Source organism: Cebus imitator, unplaced genomic scaffold, assembly GCF_001604975.1.
Source record: "Cebus imitator isolate Cc_AM_T3 unplaced genomic scaffold, Cebus_imitator-1.0 Scaffold265, whole genome shotgun sequence".
Lineage (NCBI taxonomy): Eukaryota > Metazoa > Chordata > Mammalia > Primates > Cebidae > Cebus > Cebus imitator.
In genome coordinates this window covers 3088189-3103238 of record NW_016107580.1, presented here as the reverse complement: position 1 = coordinate 3103238, position 15050 = coordinate 3088189, and the positions used below count along the sequence as shown (strand labels likewise).

The 15050-nt window shown below is 37.7% G+C and overlaps 1 protein-coding gene across 1 annotated transcript; it reads left to right on the top strand.

The window, feature by feature from the left end:
• The first annotated feature begins 2749 nt into the window (after window positions 1–2749).
• Window positions 2750–4129, top strand: LOC108283818 (olfactory receptor 481). The gene has a single exon (XM_017500372.2). It carries the CDS (start codon window positions 2968–2970, stop codon window positions 3904–3906), a length of 939 nt encoding a protein of 312 aa, XP_017355861.1. The 5' UTR covers window positions 2750–2967; the 3' UTR covers window positions 3907–4129.
• Window positions 4130–15050: the final 10921 nt, after the last annotated feature.

Sequence of the window (15050 nt, the reverse complement as noted above, 5' to 3'; positions counted from 1 at the left end):
AAAAAAAAAAAAAAAAAAAAAAAAAAAACTAACTCTCTTCAACAAATGATGCTGATAAAACTGAAAAAGCTACCTGCAAAATAATGAAATTAGGCCCATATATGCTCGAGCTGTTAGATCCTCCTGATGTGGAAGGGCTGGCTTAGGGACTCTTCAAGGACAAGACCATAGGAGCTTGGCCTTCAACCTAGAGAATGCTCTGTTATGTAGCCATAGTTCAGGAACACAATGAGAGCCAGTTTTGCCCTGGCAACCTGCCAGTCAATGTGGCAGCTGTATGTGACAGGGTCACAAAAAATGTTAGTGTAAGCATAATTGTTCTGTTGGAAAGCATACATATAAGTGGATTAAAGTGGGCAATGAGGAGAGGGAAGAGTGTGTGTGTGAAAAATATCTACCACTACCAAGTGTGGTGTATATATCAAGTGTCCTAGAACAAGTCTGTAAGATGTGGAAAGCACAAATAAAATTTTTAAGTGTATGCTATTCATCATGCTGAAAATAATATTTCAGTTCTATTCTATGCATGTTTGTAAACTAAACTCTTCTGGCAAACCTCGATGATTTCTAAACACAGGTGACCTTAAATCCTGGGCAATTGAATACAGCCACATTTCAGAAGTGCCACAAATTGCTGCAACCATATTAATCATGTTGATCTGAAACTCAGCTTCATTAATGGTAAATGTTATAATTTTTTTTCAAATCACCAAATTTAAAAATGCATGGAACCCTTGGGTGTTTAGAAAATACTTCATTCATAAGCCTTTATATGATCATGTGGACAGGTTATTTCGCTGTCGTAATAGATGTGTACGTATAATTTCTTTGTCCCAGTGGATTCTCAATGTAATTTTCCAAAACAAAGTGTAATTTGTAATTACAGTTGAAGTGAATAATATCCCAAATGACCGAAACCTCACTTAAATATAGCATTGATGTAGAATAACAATTCCTTTGAATCTATCTCCAGTGTTACAATAAATTTATCACAAGTTTATACTTATTTTTTAAGGATTCAGGAATATTTGATTATTTTATCTGTACCAGACGTTACAGGTTGATTATTTCAAGCAAATATTTTGTAATTGAGCATCTACTTATTGTGTAAGCAGTGCTTGGTGTTTTTCCCACATTGTATATTTTAACACAAGAATCATATGAGGTATGTATTATTATCTCCTTTTTATAGGTAAGGAAACAGAAGATCAGAAAGATTTGTAACCTGCCTGCGATTGCATAGACTGTGAGAGGCAGAACTAAAAACTCTGATCCCAGGTTTGCATGGCTGCAAATCCATGGTGTTTCTGCACGTCACTTTGTCTTCCATGCTGGCAACCATATTCAACTTTGAAAACATTTGTGTCTTCCATGCATTTATTTTCTTTTTTATTATTATTTTCTTTAAAAATATTAAATTCATATCTGGTTTGGGTGTTTACCCAGATAAAAAAGCCAGAATTTAATAATTCAGGCACACAATCTTAGTATTATTCACACTAAAGCATACTGTTGTCATGATTTTCATGTAACTGAGATCGAATGAAATTTGATAGAATGTGTTTGGGCAAGAGCGTGGTTGCTGATATTTATTTATTATGTTTTCTGAATCTTCAAGTAGGATTTCTTGAAGAAAAAGCAAATTATTCTAAAGAATATGCTGGCCTTTAGATCAGAGTCATGGGAAAGAATGAATATAACTTATCTATTCTCCCCTTTCCTAGATCATGTGCTGTATTTTGGAAAAAGGAACCATTATTTTGAAACGTCAATTAATCTTTTTTTCAATATAACTTCCTACCTTTCCTATCTGGCTACTTCTTCTCCTACCTGTTTAAATCCCCAGCCCCATCAAATACTGCCACACTTATTTCTCTATAGTTGCTTTTTAGAACTGGTGAAGCTAAAACTTACCTAGACAGATCCCCAAATAGACAGATCCCATTCACTTTCCATTTAATCCTAGTCCACAATGATACCTAGGTTTTCCTTATTGCTTCACACAATCTCATATGTATGACAAGGTATGGTGTAGGAGATAAGTCTTGGGATATTTTGCAAAGTATCTAGGATGTTTGGCTTTTAACAATAATAAAAATTGTTCGACTTCTTCATCTGGATTGCAGACGTCATCTAGCTCTTATTGTCAATTATTATAACTAAGGATGTGGTTTTTGTACTCTATGGAAAGGAGCAAGTCAGAAAGAAAGAGATGTCAAAGTCAGTTTTTAGGCCCAATTAATTGTATAACCACTGGAAAAGACACATTTGGGATGGGCATGGAAAATTAAGAATTGGCCGTTTTTTTTTGTTGTTGTTTTTTTCTTTTTTTGAGGTGGTAGTTTTGCTCTCTTGCTCAGGCTGGAGTGCAGTGGCACAATCTTGGCTCACTGCATCCTCTGCCGCCCGGGTTCAAGTGATTCTCCTGCCTCAGCCACCCAAGTAGCTGGGATTACAGATGCCCACCACTGCACTTGACTAATTTTGTGTTTTTAGTAGAGATGGGGTTTCGCCATTTTGTCCAGGCTGGTCTCAAACTCCTGACCTCAAATGATCCATCCATCTCAGCCTCCCAAAGTGCTGGGATTACAGGCATGAGCCCTATGTCTGGCCTAGAGTTTACTTTTCTATGAACATTTATTAATATGTTATTAACAGTTTATGTTATTTTAATAAATGTTGTTGTAAACATCCATTTATATATCTCCTGTGCACATGGTGATTAGACTTACTCTAAAGATACAAATAAGGGTGAAATAGCTGGATCCCAAGATAATTGAATCTTCAGTTTTATTTAACGAAATCTGAAAGGAAAATTTGTGTGCACAAAATATTCTATAAGGCAAAGTTACTATATTAAAAATTGAATGATAAGATCATATTTAGGCATATACATTAACCGTGGAGTCATTTCAACCAATTTAATGTCCTCTGGTCTTGTTTTAATAGGCACTGTTAAATGGATAGATGGAGACTGAAAACAATTCAACAGTGACAGAGTTCATTCTTTTGGGATTAACAGACAATCCTATGCTATGTGCTGTTTTCTTCGTGGTTTTTCTAGCAGTTTATATAGTTACCATAGTGGGAAATATTAGCATAATCTTCTTAATCCGAACCAGCCCACAGCTTCACACCCCTATGTACCTTTTTCTCAGCCATTTGGCCTTTGTGGACATTGGGTGTTCCACATCTGTTACACCAATCATGCTCATCAGTTTCTTAAGAGAGAAAACGACTATTCCTATCACCGGCTGTATAGCACAGCTTGGCTCTGATGTCATGTTTGGAACCACAGAGTGCTTCCTGCTGGCCACTATGGCCTATGATCGCTATGTGGCTATCTGCTCTCCCCTACTTTACTCCATCCAAATGTCCTCAATCGTCTGCTTCCTCCTACTGGGAGCCTCCTACTTGGGTGGATGCATGAACACTTTGTCTTTTACAGGCTGTTTGATGAACCTGTCCTTCTGTGGTCCAAATAAAATCAACCACTTTTTCTGTGACCTCTTCCCACTCTTGAAGCTTTCTTGTGGCCATGTTTACATTGCTGAAATATCCCCTGCTATCACCTCTGCATCTGTCCTTATCAGCACGCTATTTACCATAATCGTGTCCTACATCTACATCCTCCACTCCATCCTGAAGATGCACTCTACTGAGGGAAGGAACAAGGCTTTCTCCACCTGCACTTCCCACCTCACTGCAGTCACTTTGTTCTATGGGACCGTTTTGTTTGTTTATGTAATGCCCAAGTCAAGCTATTCAGTGGTTCAGGTCAAAGTGGCATCTGTGATCTACACGGTGATGATTCCTATGCTGAATCCCCTTATCTACAGTCTCAGGAATAAGGAGGTGAAAGAGGCCATGAGAAAACTGTTGGCAAAAACACACTGGTTTTCCTGAATTAAATCAGGTATAATCCAGAAATAACAAAACCAATGATTTGGGAGACATTTGTGCTTAATATTCTATTTATCATTAACTGTATCACTTATATAGTGAAGAACTCACATGAATGTAGAAAGCCAATGCTTCCTTCCATTTACAGAGTTAAATGTCTAATTTATGTGGACATTGCTGCGGTGATTTTTTTTTTTTTTTTTTTGAGACTGAGTCTTGTTCTGTTGCCCAGGCTGGAGTGCAGTGGCATGATCTTATCCCGGTTCACTATAACCTCCTCCTCCTGGGTTCAAGCAATTCTCCGGCCTCAGCCTCCTGAGTAGCTGGGATCACAGGTGTGCACCACCACACCCGGCTAGTTTTTGTATTTTTAGTAGACATGGGGTTTCACCACGTTGGTCTTGAACTCCTGAGCTCAAGCAATCTGCCTACCTTGGCCTCTCAAAGTGTTAGGATTATAGGCATGAGCCACTGCGCCCAGCCTGGAATCAAATTAAACATGGATTTTTCAAGGTAAGAATACCTCAGAAAACAGTTTCAAATAAAATGTCCCCCATTCGCCAATTACAGAGTTCTAACTGAATGAAGACACAAGGAGACATATTTCAATCAAATATCAACTTTTTCTAAATCCCATCTTATAAAACAACATCTGGGAAAGGAATTTCCAATAGATGTGTAATCAGTGGTAATGTTGACAAATCAGGCAGTTCAAGTTACTACTCTGCTATGCTCCATAAATGCTTAAACTTCTGAAAATGGCAATGTGAGTGTCTCAGAAAAGCTTCTATTTATTTTTCTTTTATTTAAGCCAGGGTAAAAATTGTGATTCCTGTATTTGGCCATTAAGAGATACAACCCACATAACATAGAAGAAATTCTGAACAAATCCTAGCTAACTCTTTTTATAAATGAAGTCTTAGCAGATGAGCATTAGAGTTGGACTTTGAAAGCAGACATTTCTTTAGATAGTGAGACTTTCTTTGACCAATAGCTTATAGATAGGAGACATGAAATTATGATCCAGGCAAAAAATATATCTGCCACACATTTTTATAATGTCTCTCAAAAAGGTGTCCATCATCACTGTTTCTTCCACTGCCCTTTTTTGTGACCCAGTTCAATTATGGCAACTGTTTCTAAATTGATTCCCTGCCTCCAGTGCTTCTTCCACAATTTCTGATTAACACTTTAGTTGATATATTTGCATTGTTAGCATAGTAATAATGTCATACAGATCCCAAGACAGTAGGGAGGAGCCATTTTACAATCTGACCTCTCATTCCTGGGTTCTTCACTGACCAGATCAAGGAAATATTTTCTTCTGTCTGGAAGCTATAATGTGCAATTTCTCTGATCCTGTTTCCCTGTTTCCACCTCTTGTATCAACTATGGGCCTATAATCCCCCCAATGCAATAATTACAGGGCTAAAGTTTACACAGATATGGCCCTTTGCAAAGAGAGGTGACTCAAAGGTGTGATTTCAGTCTAAGAACCATCTTAGCAATCATGGTGAGAACACTGAACTCTGGTGGTTGAAGGTTTTCACGGACCGTTTTTGGCAGCCGTTCTTTTCATCTCACCCTCTGCACTTCACTCTTCACCAGGGTACATCCTCAGATCTCTGTTCTTATCCCCGTTCCCCATGATCCGCAAGTGTGACCTCATTTTCTTCCATGAGGTCGGTTTCCCCTCTGTGGTTAACAATATCCATGTCTTCAAATGCAACCTTCCTTGGAGGACCGATAGATTTCATTGGCTTTTTTTCCTAGGACTCTCACACTCAGCGTGCTGCAACCAGATTTATCGTATTTCTCTCAAAACTGTGTCTTCTCCTCTATTTCTTTTCTCAATATGGTCACCTTATAAATGTCACCTCTTTGAGAGGACTAGTACTCCAAAAGACTTGGTGTGGCCCTCACTATGTACCTATCTAAATGGTCAGCCCCCCTCCCTCCTTTTTCTTCTCTCAAAAGAAAGATATATCACATATTAATCTACCCTCATCTAAGTCCTTTTTGTCTAGAGGCTTAAGTGTTTCCCAATTGATTATGCTAAGTTCATGCAGAAATTTGTCCTTTGTTCTTCAACTCTAAGGGGTTCAATTAATTCAGTCACCCAGATGTAGAGGGTATGGCTGCATCTGGCACTGTTACAGTCCTTTTGGGATTTAAATATAAATCCTCTCCCAAAAGGACTGTAGCAGTGCCAGATGCACTTCAGTTAAATCCATCAACTGAAGAATGAAAAAAAGAGAAAGTGTATGTGAGAGCAAAATATTGCCTATAGAAATAAAAGAGTTGATATTAGAGTATGTGGTTTATGTTCATGGACACATAGTTTTTGTGTTCTGAGTCCCAGAATTTGACACTCTTTCTTTCTGTCACTGAAAATATTGTCTCTGGGCAGACACTCAGGTCTTCACAATGAGACTCAGCCTTTACCCAAGAGCTTACAGTATGTCCAAGAGCAGTCAAGAACATTGAGTGAAGGCTTGCTCCCAACAGAAAGAAGGAAGAAGGGCTGGGATGCTGTTTGCAAGTAAACTGTGTTCCTCTCAAATTCATATATTGAATTTTAATCACCCGTATGTCAGAATATGACTTTATTTTGGAATAGGTTTGGTGTAGATACAATTTGTTAAGATGAAGCCATACTGGAGTAAGGTAGGCCCCTAAACCAACATGGCTGATGTGCTTGTTGGAAGGGAAATTTTGGATGTAGGCAACACATTGGAAGGACTCCATGTGAACATAAAGACAGAGATCTGGGTGATGCTTTACAAGCCAAGGAACACCAAAGACCAACAGAAAAACACGAGAGGTGAGGAGAAAGGCCTAGAACAGATTCTCCCTCATAGCTCTCACCAAGGAGAGCCAACGCTGTTGACACCTTGATCTTGGACTTCCAGCCTCCAGAACTATGAGAATAAATTGATGCTTTGTTATGGTAGCTCTAGAAAATGAATACAATTGCATATCTAGTTTTCCCCTAAGAAGTTACCATCAGCTAACTTACTCCTTCCAGGAGAGGAGGGAGTGAAGACTTGGAAAGATGCCAGATGTGTTACACTAGGGGATGCCCCTCTGTGATGGCTAATATTGTGTGTCAACTTTATTGGATTGAAGGATGCAAAGTATTGTTTCTGGGTGTGTCTGTGTGGGTGTTGCCAAAAGAGATTAACATTTGAGTCAGTAGACTGGGAGAGGCAGACCCACTCTCAATCTGGTGGGCACCATCTAATTAGCTGTCGGCACAGCTAGACTAAAGCAGGCAGGAGAACATGGAAGAGCAAACTTGTTCAGTCTTCTGGTCTTCATCTATCTCCCGTGCTGGATGCTTCCTGCCCTCAAACATCAGACTCCAAGTTCTTCAGCTTTTGGACTCTTTGACTTACACCAGTGGTTTGTCAGGGGCTCTTGGGCCTTTGGCCCCAGACTGTAAGCTGTACTGTCGGCTTCCCTACTTTTGAGGGTTTGGGATACAGACAGATCCACCACTGGCTTCATTTCTCCTCAACTTGCAGACGGCCTATTGTAGGATTTTACCTTGTGATCATGTGAAACAATTCTTCTTAATAAACACCCTTTAACATATACATATATTCTATTAGTTCCCTCCTTCTAGAGAACCCTAATACACCCTCTGGAAGAGGGGAAAAGAATATCAGGAATGATCAAAAGTATTTTGCCCAAAGTGAGTCAATAAATAAGGATCAATGATGATGATAGTAACCCTGTTAGAAACAATCGAATTTCTTTCAAAAGATTTTTTAAGGTCCCATTTACTACAGATTATAGATTGCTACTTAAAAAGCAGGAACTTCAACTGGGAGAAATTTTAAATGATCTTGACCTGTTGTGTTGTTAAAAGGTTGATAAATTTTGGGAAAATGTTCCTCTTCTGAAATAGATTGGAACTTATGAGGTCACAGACTTTCTGTGAAACACCTGTAGCATTGTATCAGAGGAGATTGAAGAAAGGGTGCAAAAGGTAACTTCTTAGGGGTGATGAAATCATTGTATTATGATTGGGGGGCAGGTTATACAGGTGTTTGTATCTATCAAAAGTCATCGACCTATATATTTAAGTCATGTGTATATCAATTACAATTCAATAAAGTTTTAAAAATGATTCTATAAGACAGCTATTTCCTTTCCATTTATATCTGAGGCTATAGGCAGTGTTAACAGTAGCATCACCTACCTTCCCATGTAAACCAATGGTATTTCTTACTTGTTTCTCCAAACTGTTGCACAGTTTCATCATCATGCCTTTTGAAAAGTCAAGTATCTTTTTCTTTTCTTCTCCCTTTTTTAAGGGGGAGTATGTCTTTTATCTCACCCTGGAAGCTTTTAACCGTTTCTTTTGTTTTTGACTTTGTGTAGTCTTTTTATGATTTGCATAAGCATGGCTGCTTTTGCACTTATTATGTTTGGAATTTGCAGTTTCTTTAATTTGTAGCTCATGGTTTTTCATCTGTTTGGAGGTTTATCAGTGACTATTTCTTCTACCCCATTGTCCTTATCTTGTCTTCTTGGACATCAATTGCATATATGATGGATGTTTTCACAATTTCCTATATATCTCTTGCACTATTTTAATATGTTTTCTACTGGCCTATCTTTCAGTTACTGATCTTTATTTCTGCTATTTCAATCTAAAATTAAGCCTATCTAGTGAATTCTTTATTTTTCATTTCTAATATTTCAACTTGATTCTTTTGATATTTTTTCTCCCTTCTCTCTTTGTTCTATATGTAGCTTTCTGTTGTGATTCTTCATATCATTCCTCTATTTTTCTTAAAAATTTTTTGCAGTGTCTAAATTTTGTTTATTTGGCCCCATTTTTGGCATAGATTTTTTAATTGAATGATAGGCAACAAAGATGAAAATTTTAAAAGCTCTAGTGAGAGTATCTTCTTCCAAAATGTATTTAATTTTCTTCCAGCAGGAAAAAACAGCTTTGGATTATCTCTTTGAGAAAATTGAAATGTCATGCCCACAGAGGTCATTCACATAGGGAAATAACTTATGTCACTGTGCGCATTTTAACTCCTAGACTTGTATCCTAAGAGAATGGAGGTATTATTTCCAGTGTGGGCTGGGCATTGCACTTTCTTGGGGATGATATACTACTAGCTTGGTCTTATTTCCAGGTAAGGTGTAGCTCTTTAGGAGTATCAAATAAAAGCTTGGAGTATTCTCAGTCCCCTCCATCTTAAATGGTATTTTTATTAACTCTATCATATCAGTATTTCAAAATGTTGAAATCTGCTCAGATCTTCAGCCTCCCACAGACTGCTTTCTGTTTAGCATTTTGATACTCTGCCAGCTCATATGCAGCTTAGAAGTAATCAAATTTCTTAATGGAAAGTTGCACATCACATTTCAGACTCACTTTCCTACAGTTTCTTCCTCTGCAGAATCTTGGTCTGTCAAGTCTTAGCTGCCTTGACATCTCTACCCGCAACTTCTGTGTGCCCACCCTGCCACACTGTCAAAAGCCCCAGCCTCTGGCTTTCTGCTCAGCCCTAATTCTTCATGACATCGTTTGTGAGGATCAAGGAAAGTTTCACTTGCAGAAATGACATTTAAACTGAGACATAAGGAAGATCAGAGTTAACAGGCCATTTGGTGTTCGAAGTACAGTTGTAGAAACTTTGGTGGGTGGGGAAAATAGTGATGTGGGAGGCTGACCTAATTATCTTCAGCTCAAAGCACATTGTCTGGTACAGAGCGGGCACTCAACAAATATTTATTTGTTAAATATTAACTCTAATTCAGTAAATATTCATGTAATATCTTTCATATTCCTAGCACTAGACTATGAACTAAGAAAATGAAGTTGTAAGTGTCATGTACTTTTCTTTTAAGAAGTTCACAATAATCAAATAAATGTTCCAACCAGAAATACCAGTTGACCCAGCAATCTCATTACTGGGTATATACCCAAAGGATTACAAATCAATCTACTATAAAGACACATGCACATGTATGTTTACTGCAGCACTATTTACAATAGCAAAGACTTGGGACCAACCCAAATGCCCATCAGTGATAGACTGGATAAAGAAAATGTGACACAGATACACCATGGAATACTAAGCAGCCAAAAAAAGAATGAGTTCATCTCCTTCACAGGGATGTGGATGATGCTGGAAACTATCACTCTCAACAAACTAACACAGAAACAGAAAACCAGATACTGCATGTTCTTATTCATAATTGGGAGTTGAACAATCGGAATACATGAACACAGAGAGGGGAACATTACACACCAGGGCCTGTTGGGGGATGGGGGGCAAGGGGAGGGAGAGCATTAGGATGAATACCTAATGCATACAGGGCTTAAAACCTAGATGATGGGTTTATGGGTGCAGGAAACCACCATGGCACATGTATACCTATGTAATAAACCCATAGGTATATGTATTAATGTATCCCAGAACTTAAAGTAAAATTTTAAAAAATATACAATAGTTTCTGTTCAAATGCTATGAACAAAGTGTTACATGTTATGTTTCTTAATAGTAGCTTCCTTGACATTTGGGCAAGAAAATGCTTTATTGTGTGTGTATGACTATGTATTATAAACATTTAGCATTCCTGGCTCCTACCCATTCTAAGCTGATTGTCTTCTTCAGTCCTAGTTAAAAAACAAAACCAAAACAAAACAAAACCTACCATTTCCAAACAAACCCCTAGGTGGGTTCAATTTCAAATTTAGAATGACTCTTGGGGAAAATGTAAATGAGAAGACAATTCATTCTACCTGATGAAATCTGGGGAAGTCTTATAGGCCTTTTGGATAATTAATATACATCTATTTAGATTTTTAATTGGTCAGATCTTGGCTTACTCATAAGCTCAAAAATTGTGTTCCTCTCAGGACAGATGATGGAGTAAATCAGCAGGTATGGGCAGTAGAGACCAGGCCTGGTCGACTGCATCATATGCAACGTGCACATCAGGAAAGACAACCAAGCATTCTGACCCTTTAAGCGCCACATACTGTCATCCAGGTAACTCTCAATAGCAGAGATTTTTACTAAGAGGTACTTCTTTGTCTAGAGTAAATGAAAATAGCAGGCTTATGACCCTCAATTGTATAGCAGATTCTCTTTGTTTTATGATCCTCCAGTGGGGCAGGCTTTTCCCTTGACAAGAGTCTGGAATTGTTTTTATATTCTGGGTTTAGTTTCTGGTTTTCCTCTGTATTAATTTCCTCCATTGTCTCTAAGAATGTCAACCTTTATGCTAAGCTGATAGTAAGAGAAGCTTCATTCTTACCATCTTCTAATGTAGGAAGGCCATCTAATGTGGCATGTACCCACAAGACAGTATGCTTCCCACGTGGCCATGTCTTGGTGATCACTAGCCTTGTCCCATTCCCGGTCTGCTACAATCTCTAAACACTTGGGCCTTGTCTAGAGGTACACTCACTTGTCAGAATCTTCTGGATGTGTACCATTCAGGCCTAAATGCAACAGTCTTAATGGTCCTGACAAGAGTAGACCACAGAAGAATATCCATCTAAGCCCTGGCTTCTTGGCACAAAGGGTCTTTTACCACTCCCCCCAAGTTCTTGGATGCTACCATCATATGACTGTTTACATATTAAAGCTGAAATATTGAATTCACATATGACTTTATGTACAGTCAGGTACCACATAACAGTGTTTTGGTCAAAAATAGACCACATATATAAGGGTTTCATAAAATTATAATGGGACTAAAAAATGCCTATCACCTAGTAACACCATAGCCATCGTAATGTAGAACAGTGTGTTACTCACGTTTGTAGTGATGCTGGTGTAAATAAACCCATTGTGCTGCCAACTGTATAAAAGTATAGCACATACAATTATGTACAGTACATATACTTGATAATGATAAATGACTATGTTACTGCTTTATATATCTACTCTACTTTTTTTTATCACCATTTTAGAGTATACACCCTTTACATATATACAAAAAAACTTAACTGTAAAACAGCCTTGGGCGGGTCCTTGAAGAGATATTCCAGAAGAAGGCATCGTATCATAGAGTTGACAGCTCCATAGCATGTTATTGCCCCTGAACACTTTCCAATGGGACAAGATGTGGAGGTGGATGACAGTGCCATTGATGAACACAACTGTGTAGGTCTATGCTAAGTGTTATTATAAAAGAGTCAAAAAGGCCAGGCACAGTGGCTCACACTTGTAACCCCAGCACTTTGAGAGGCCAAGGTGGAAAGATCCCTTGAGCCCAGGAATTCAAGACCAGCCTCAGCAACATGGTGAAATTGTCTCTACAAAAAATATTTTTAAAAATTAGCCAGGCATGGTGGCATATGCCTGTATTACTAGCTACTCAGGAGGCTTAGGTAGTAGGGTCACCTGAGACCGGGCAGTTAAGGCTGCAGTGAGCCATGATTGTGCCCCTGCACTCCAGCCTGGGCGACAGAGTGAGACCCAGTCTCAAAAAATAAATAAATAGTCAAAAAGGTTTTAAAAATTTAGTTTATAAAGTAAACAAGTTGCAGTAAGCTAAGATGTATTAGTGTAGCCTATGTATACAGTGTTTGTAAAGTCTACAGTATTATACATTTCCTAGGCCTCCGTATTCACTCACCACTCACTCATTGATTCACCCAGAGCAATTCCATGCCTGCAAGTTCCATTCATAAGTGCCTTATACAAGTGTATCATTTTTAATTTTCTATACCATATTTTTACTTTACCTTTTCTCTGTTGAGATATGTTTAGATACACAAATTCTTACCATTTTGTTGCAATTGCCTACAGTTTTCAGTATACCTACATGCTGTACAGGTTTGTAGCCTAGGAGTAATAGGCTGTGTGTGTAGTAGGCTATACCGTCTAGGTTTGGGTAAGTACACCCTGTGACGTTTGCACAATCACGAAATTGCCTTAGAATGCATTTCTCAGAACATATACCTATTGTTAAGCTATGCATGACTGTATTATAAAGTATTATGTATCATATGTACTTGTTGATTGTAAAAGAAATTAATTTATATATGCACACAAATATTTAAATCTCTTTACTAACATACTTTAAGACAGAAGTTCTTGGGCAATTATTTTTTAGACTCAGCATAAAAATAGTATGCTGAAGAGATGGAAGTATGTGTATAGATAAGCTTTTGTTTTGACCTACTCATTTTTATCTATATACTTTATCACAAAAATTTTGAATGCATGGACATTTCTAGGGCCTTTTAGTTTCACCCACTTTTTTCATAGACATTTCCACTTTATTAGAAGAAATTTCCCCTTAAAATGTGCAGAGATGATAGTAACAATGGACAACATTTTTAAAGAACTCAAATATGAAATGGAATCCTCTTAGAACAGCTGAGACGTAATTACAGCACATTCTATATTCTTTCACCTAGTCTTAAAAACAACTTTCACATTGTTTTACAGATTTACACAGATGGATTTTTAATTACAGCTGTTTTCTCTTCTGATAGTTAATTTTGAGTAAACATTTTGCAATATGAAAGAACATTCAGATAATAAGTGTTCAGGTAGAAATGAATATCTGTGTAGGACACTGAGTGGGAGCACTTCTTCCAGTGACCTAATGAATCAAATTATGGTTGGACACTTCTTCCCCTAGGTTATTTTATCCCAGGGAAATGCCTGCAACATACTTCTATAATGACTTTCCGGTACTATACCTCTTTTCCATTTGCACTGCCAATCCTGACACTACTTATCTTTTGGTGTGTATAATTTTGTTGAAACTCCATGACAGATGCAGAAATGTTCTTCCTGTTTTTAGTCTAATATTTATCTTTAGGACTTGAAAATATTTTAGTTATACAAAAGTAGTTCATGTTTTTATACACATTTAAAAATTCATAAATACATCAGAGAATAAAGAATAGAAAAACATTTAAACCTCAAATATGGCGAATTTCTCTTGTTTGTCCTTCCAGATCTATTCCTAACCATTTGCACCTTGACATAATCCCAAGAGGCTGAGCCATATGGTCTGTATCAACAGACTCCTTAGCCTGTTGCTTCTGGCTTAGCTAATCAGTGGGAGACACTGACAGAGGAGACTGAGGCCTAGGTACTTCCCTGGCTCTTCTTCTTCTACATGACCTGGGTTGGCTGTGACCCCTGCCACCAAATGCCACAGCTCCTGGCAGGTGGTCCTCTCATCACAGCTCTCTAGGTTCCTGTTAATTGCTCACTCTTCTTGTCCCTTCAGGTCTTGAGCTGATCACTATCCCTAGGTTACAACATTACTCTTGAAGTTTTTCCTAAGCTCTGCCCACAACTTTGTAAATTGCCTTTTACTCAATTCCCCCCAATTATCCAGTCATGTATTTCCTTCAGATAACCAGGAAATATTCTATCTTCCACAATTTTTTTCTTGCTCACACCTCAATGTTGATTCTTTCAAATTTCTATTTTGTAAAAACATACTTTTTTTTTTTACAAAAGCAAAATTATACTGTAAAAACATATACATATATATAACTGATTTATCATCAATAAATTATCAACACCAATGGGACTCAACGCATACAAGTTCAAAACTTTTATTTATTTACTTTTAGCCATCTTGCTCACATTCGTACATGTTTAGTCAGATTTTAAAGAACTCCTCAGTATAACCATATTAGTCTTCCAGCATTATAACTCTCTATTCTACATTTACTCAATGATGCTGCAGAAGTGAGTTACTCACTGTTCCTGAAATATCCTCCCCACTCCCTGCCTCATGGCCTACTCTTTTGCTGAAATTATTTTCACCTATCAGTTATATCTCAAGTACATTCCCATCTGGCTTCAATCCACTCTGAAACTGCTCTTGCTAAATTACATACACTCACCCCTTTGCCAAACCTCAGAAGCATTAAACAAATACCTGAAGTACCTGCCCTCTCCCATCTTGAATCACTTTCTTTTTTTGCATTCTGAAATCTTACCTTCCCAATTTGGATTTTTCCCCACCTTTCTTATCCATTTGTCTTCACCTTTCCTGAAGATTGCAACTCTACCAGACCTTTAAATGTTAGACTATCTTATAGCCTATCCTATATATTCTTATATTTATAGCCACTTATTGATCTCATTCAATTTTGTAATTTTTAAGACAATACCACTAGTCTTGGT

What these genes read in the sequence shown, in the direction of transcription:
- LOC108283818 (XM_017500372.2), top strand. Translation starts at nt 2,968, where the DNA reads ATGGAGACTGAAAACAATTCAACAGTGACAGAGTTCATTCTTTTGGGA.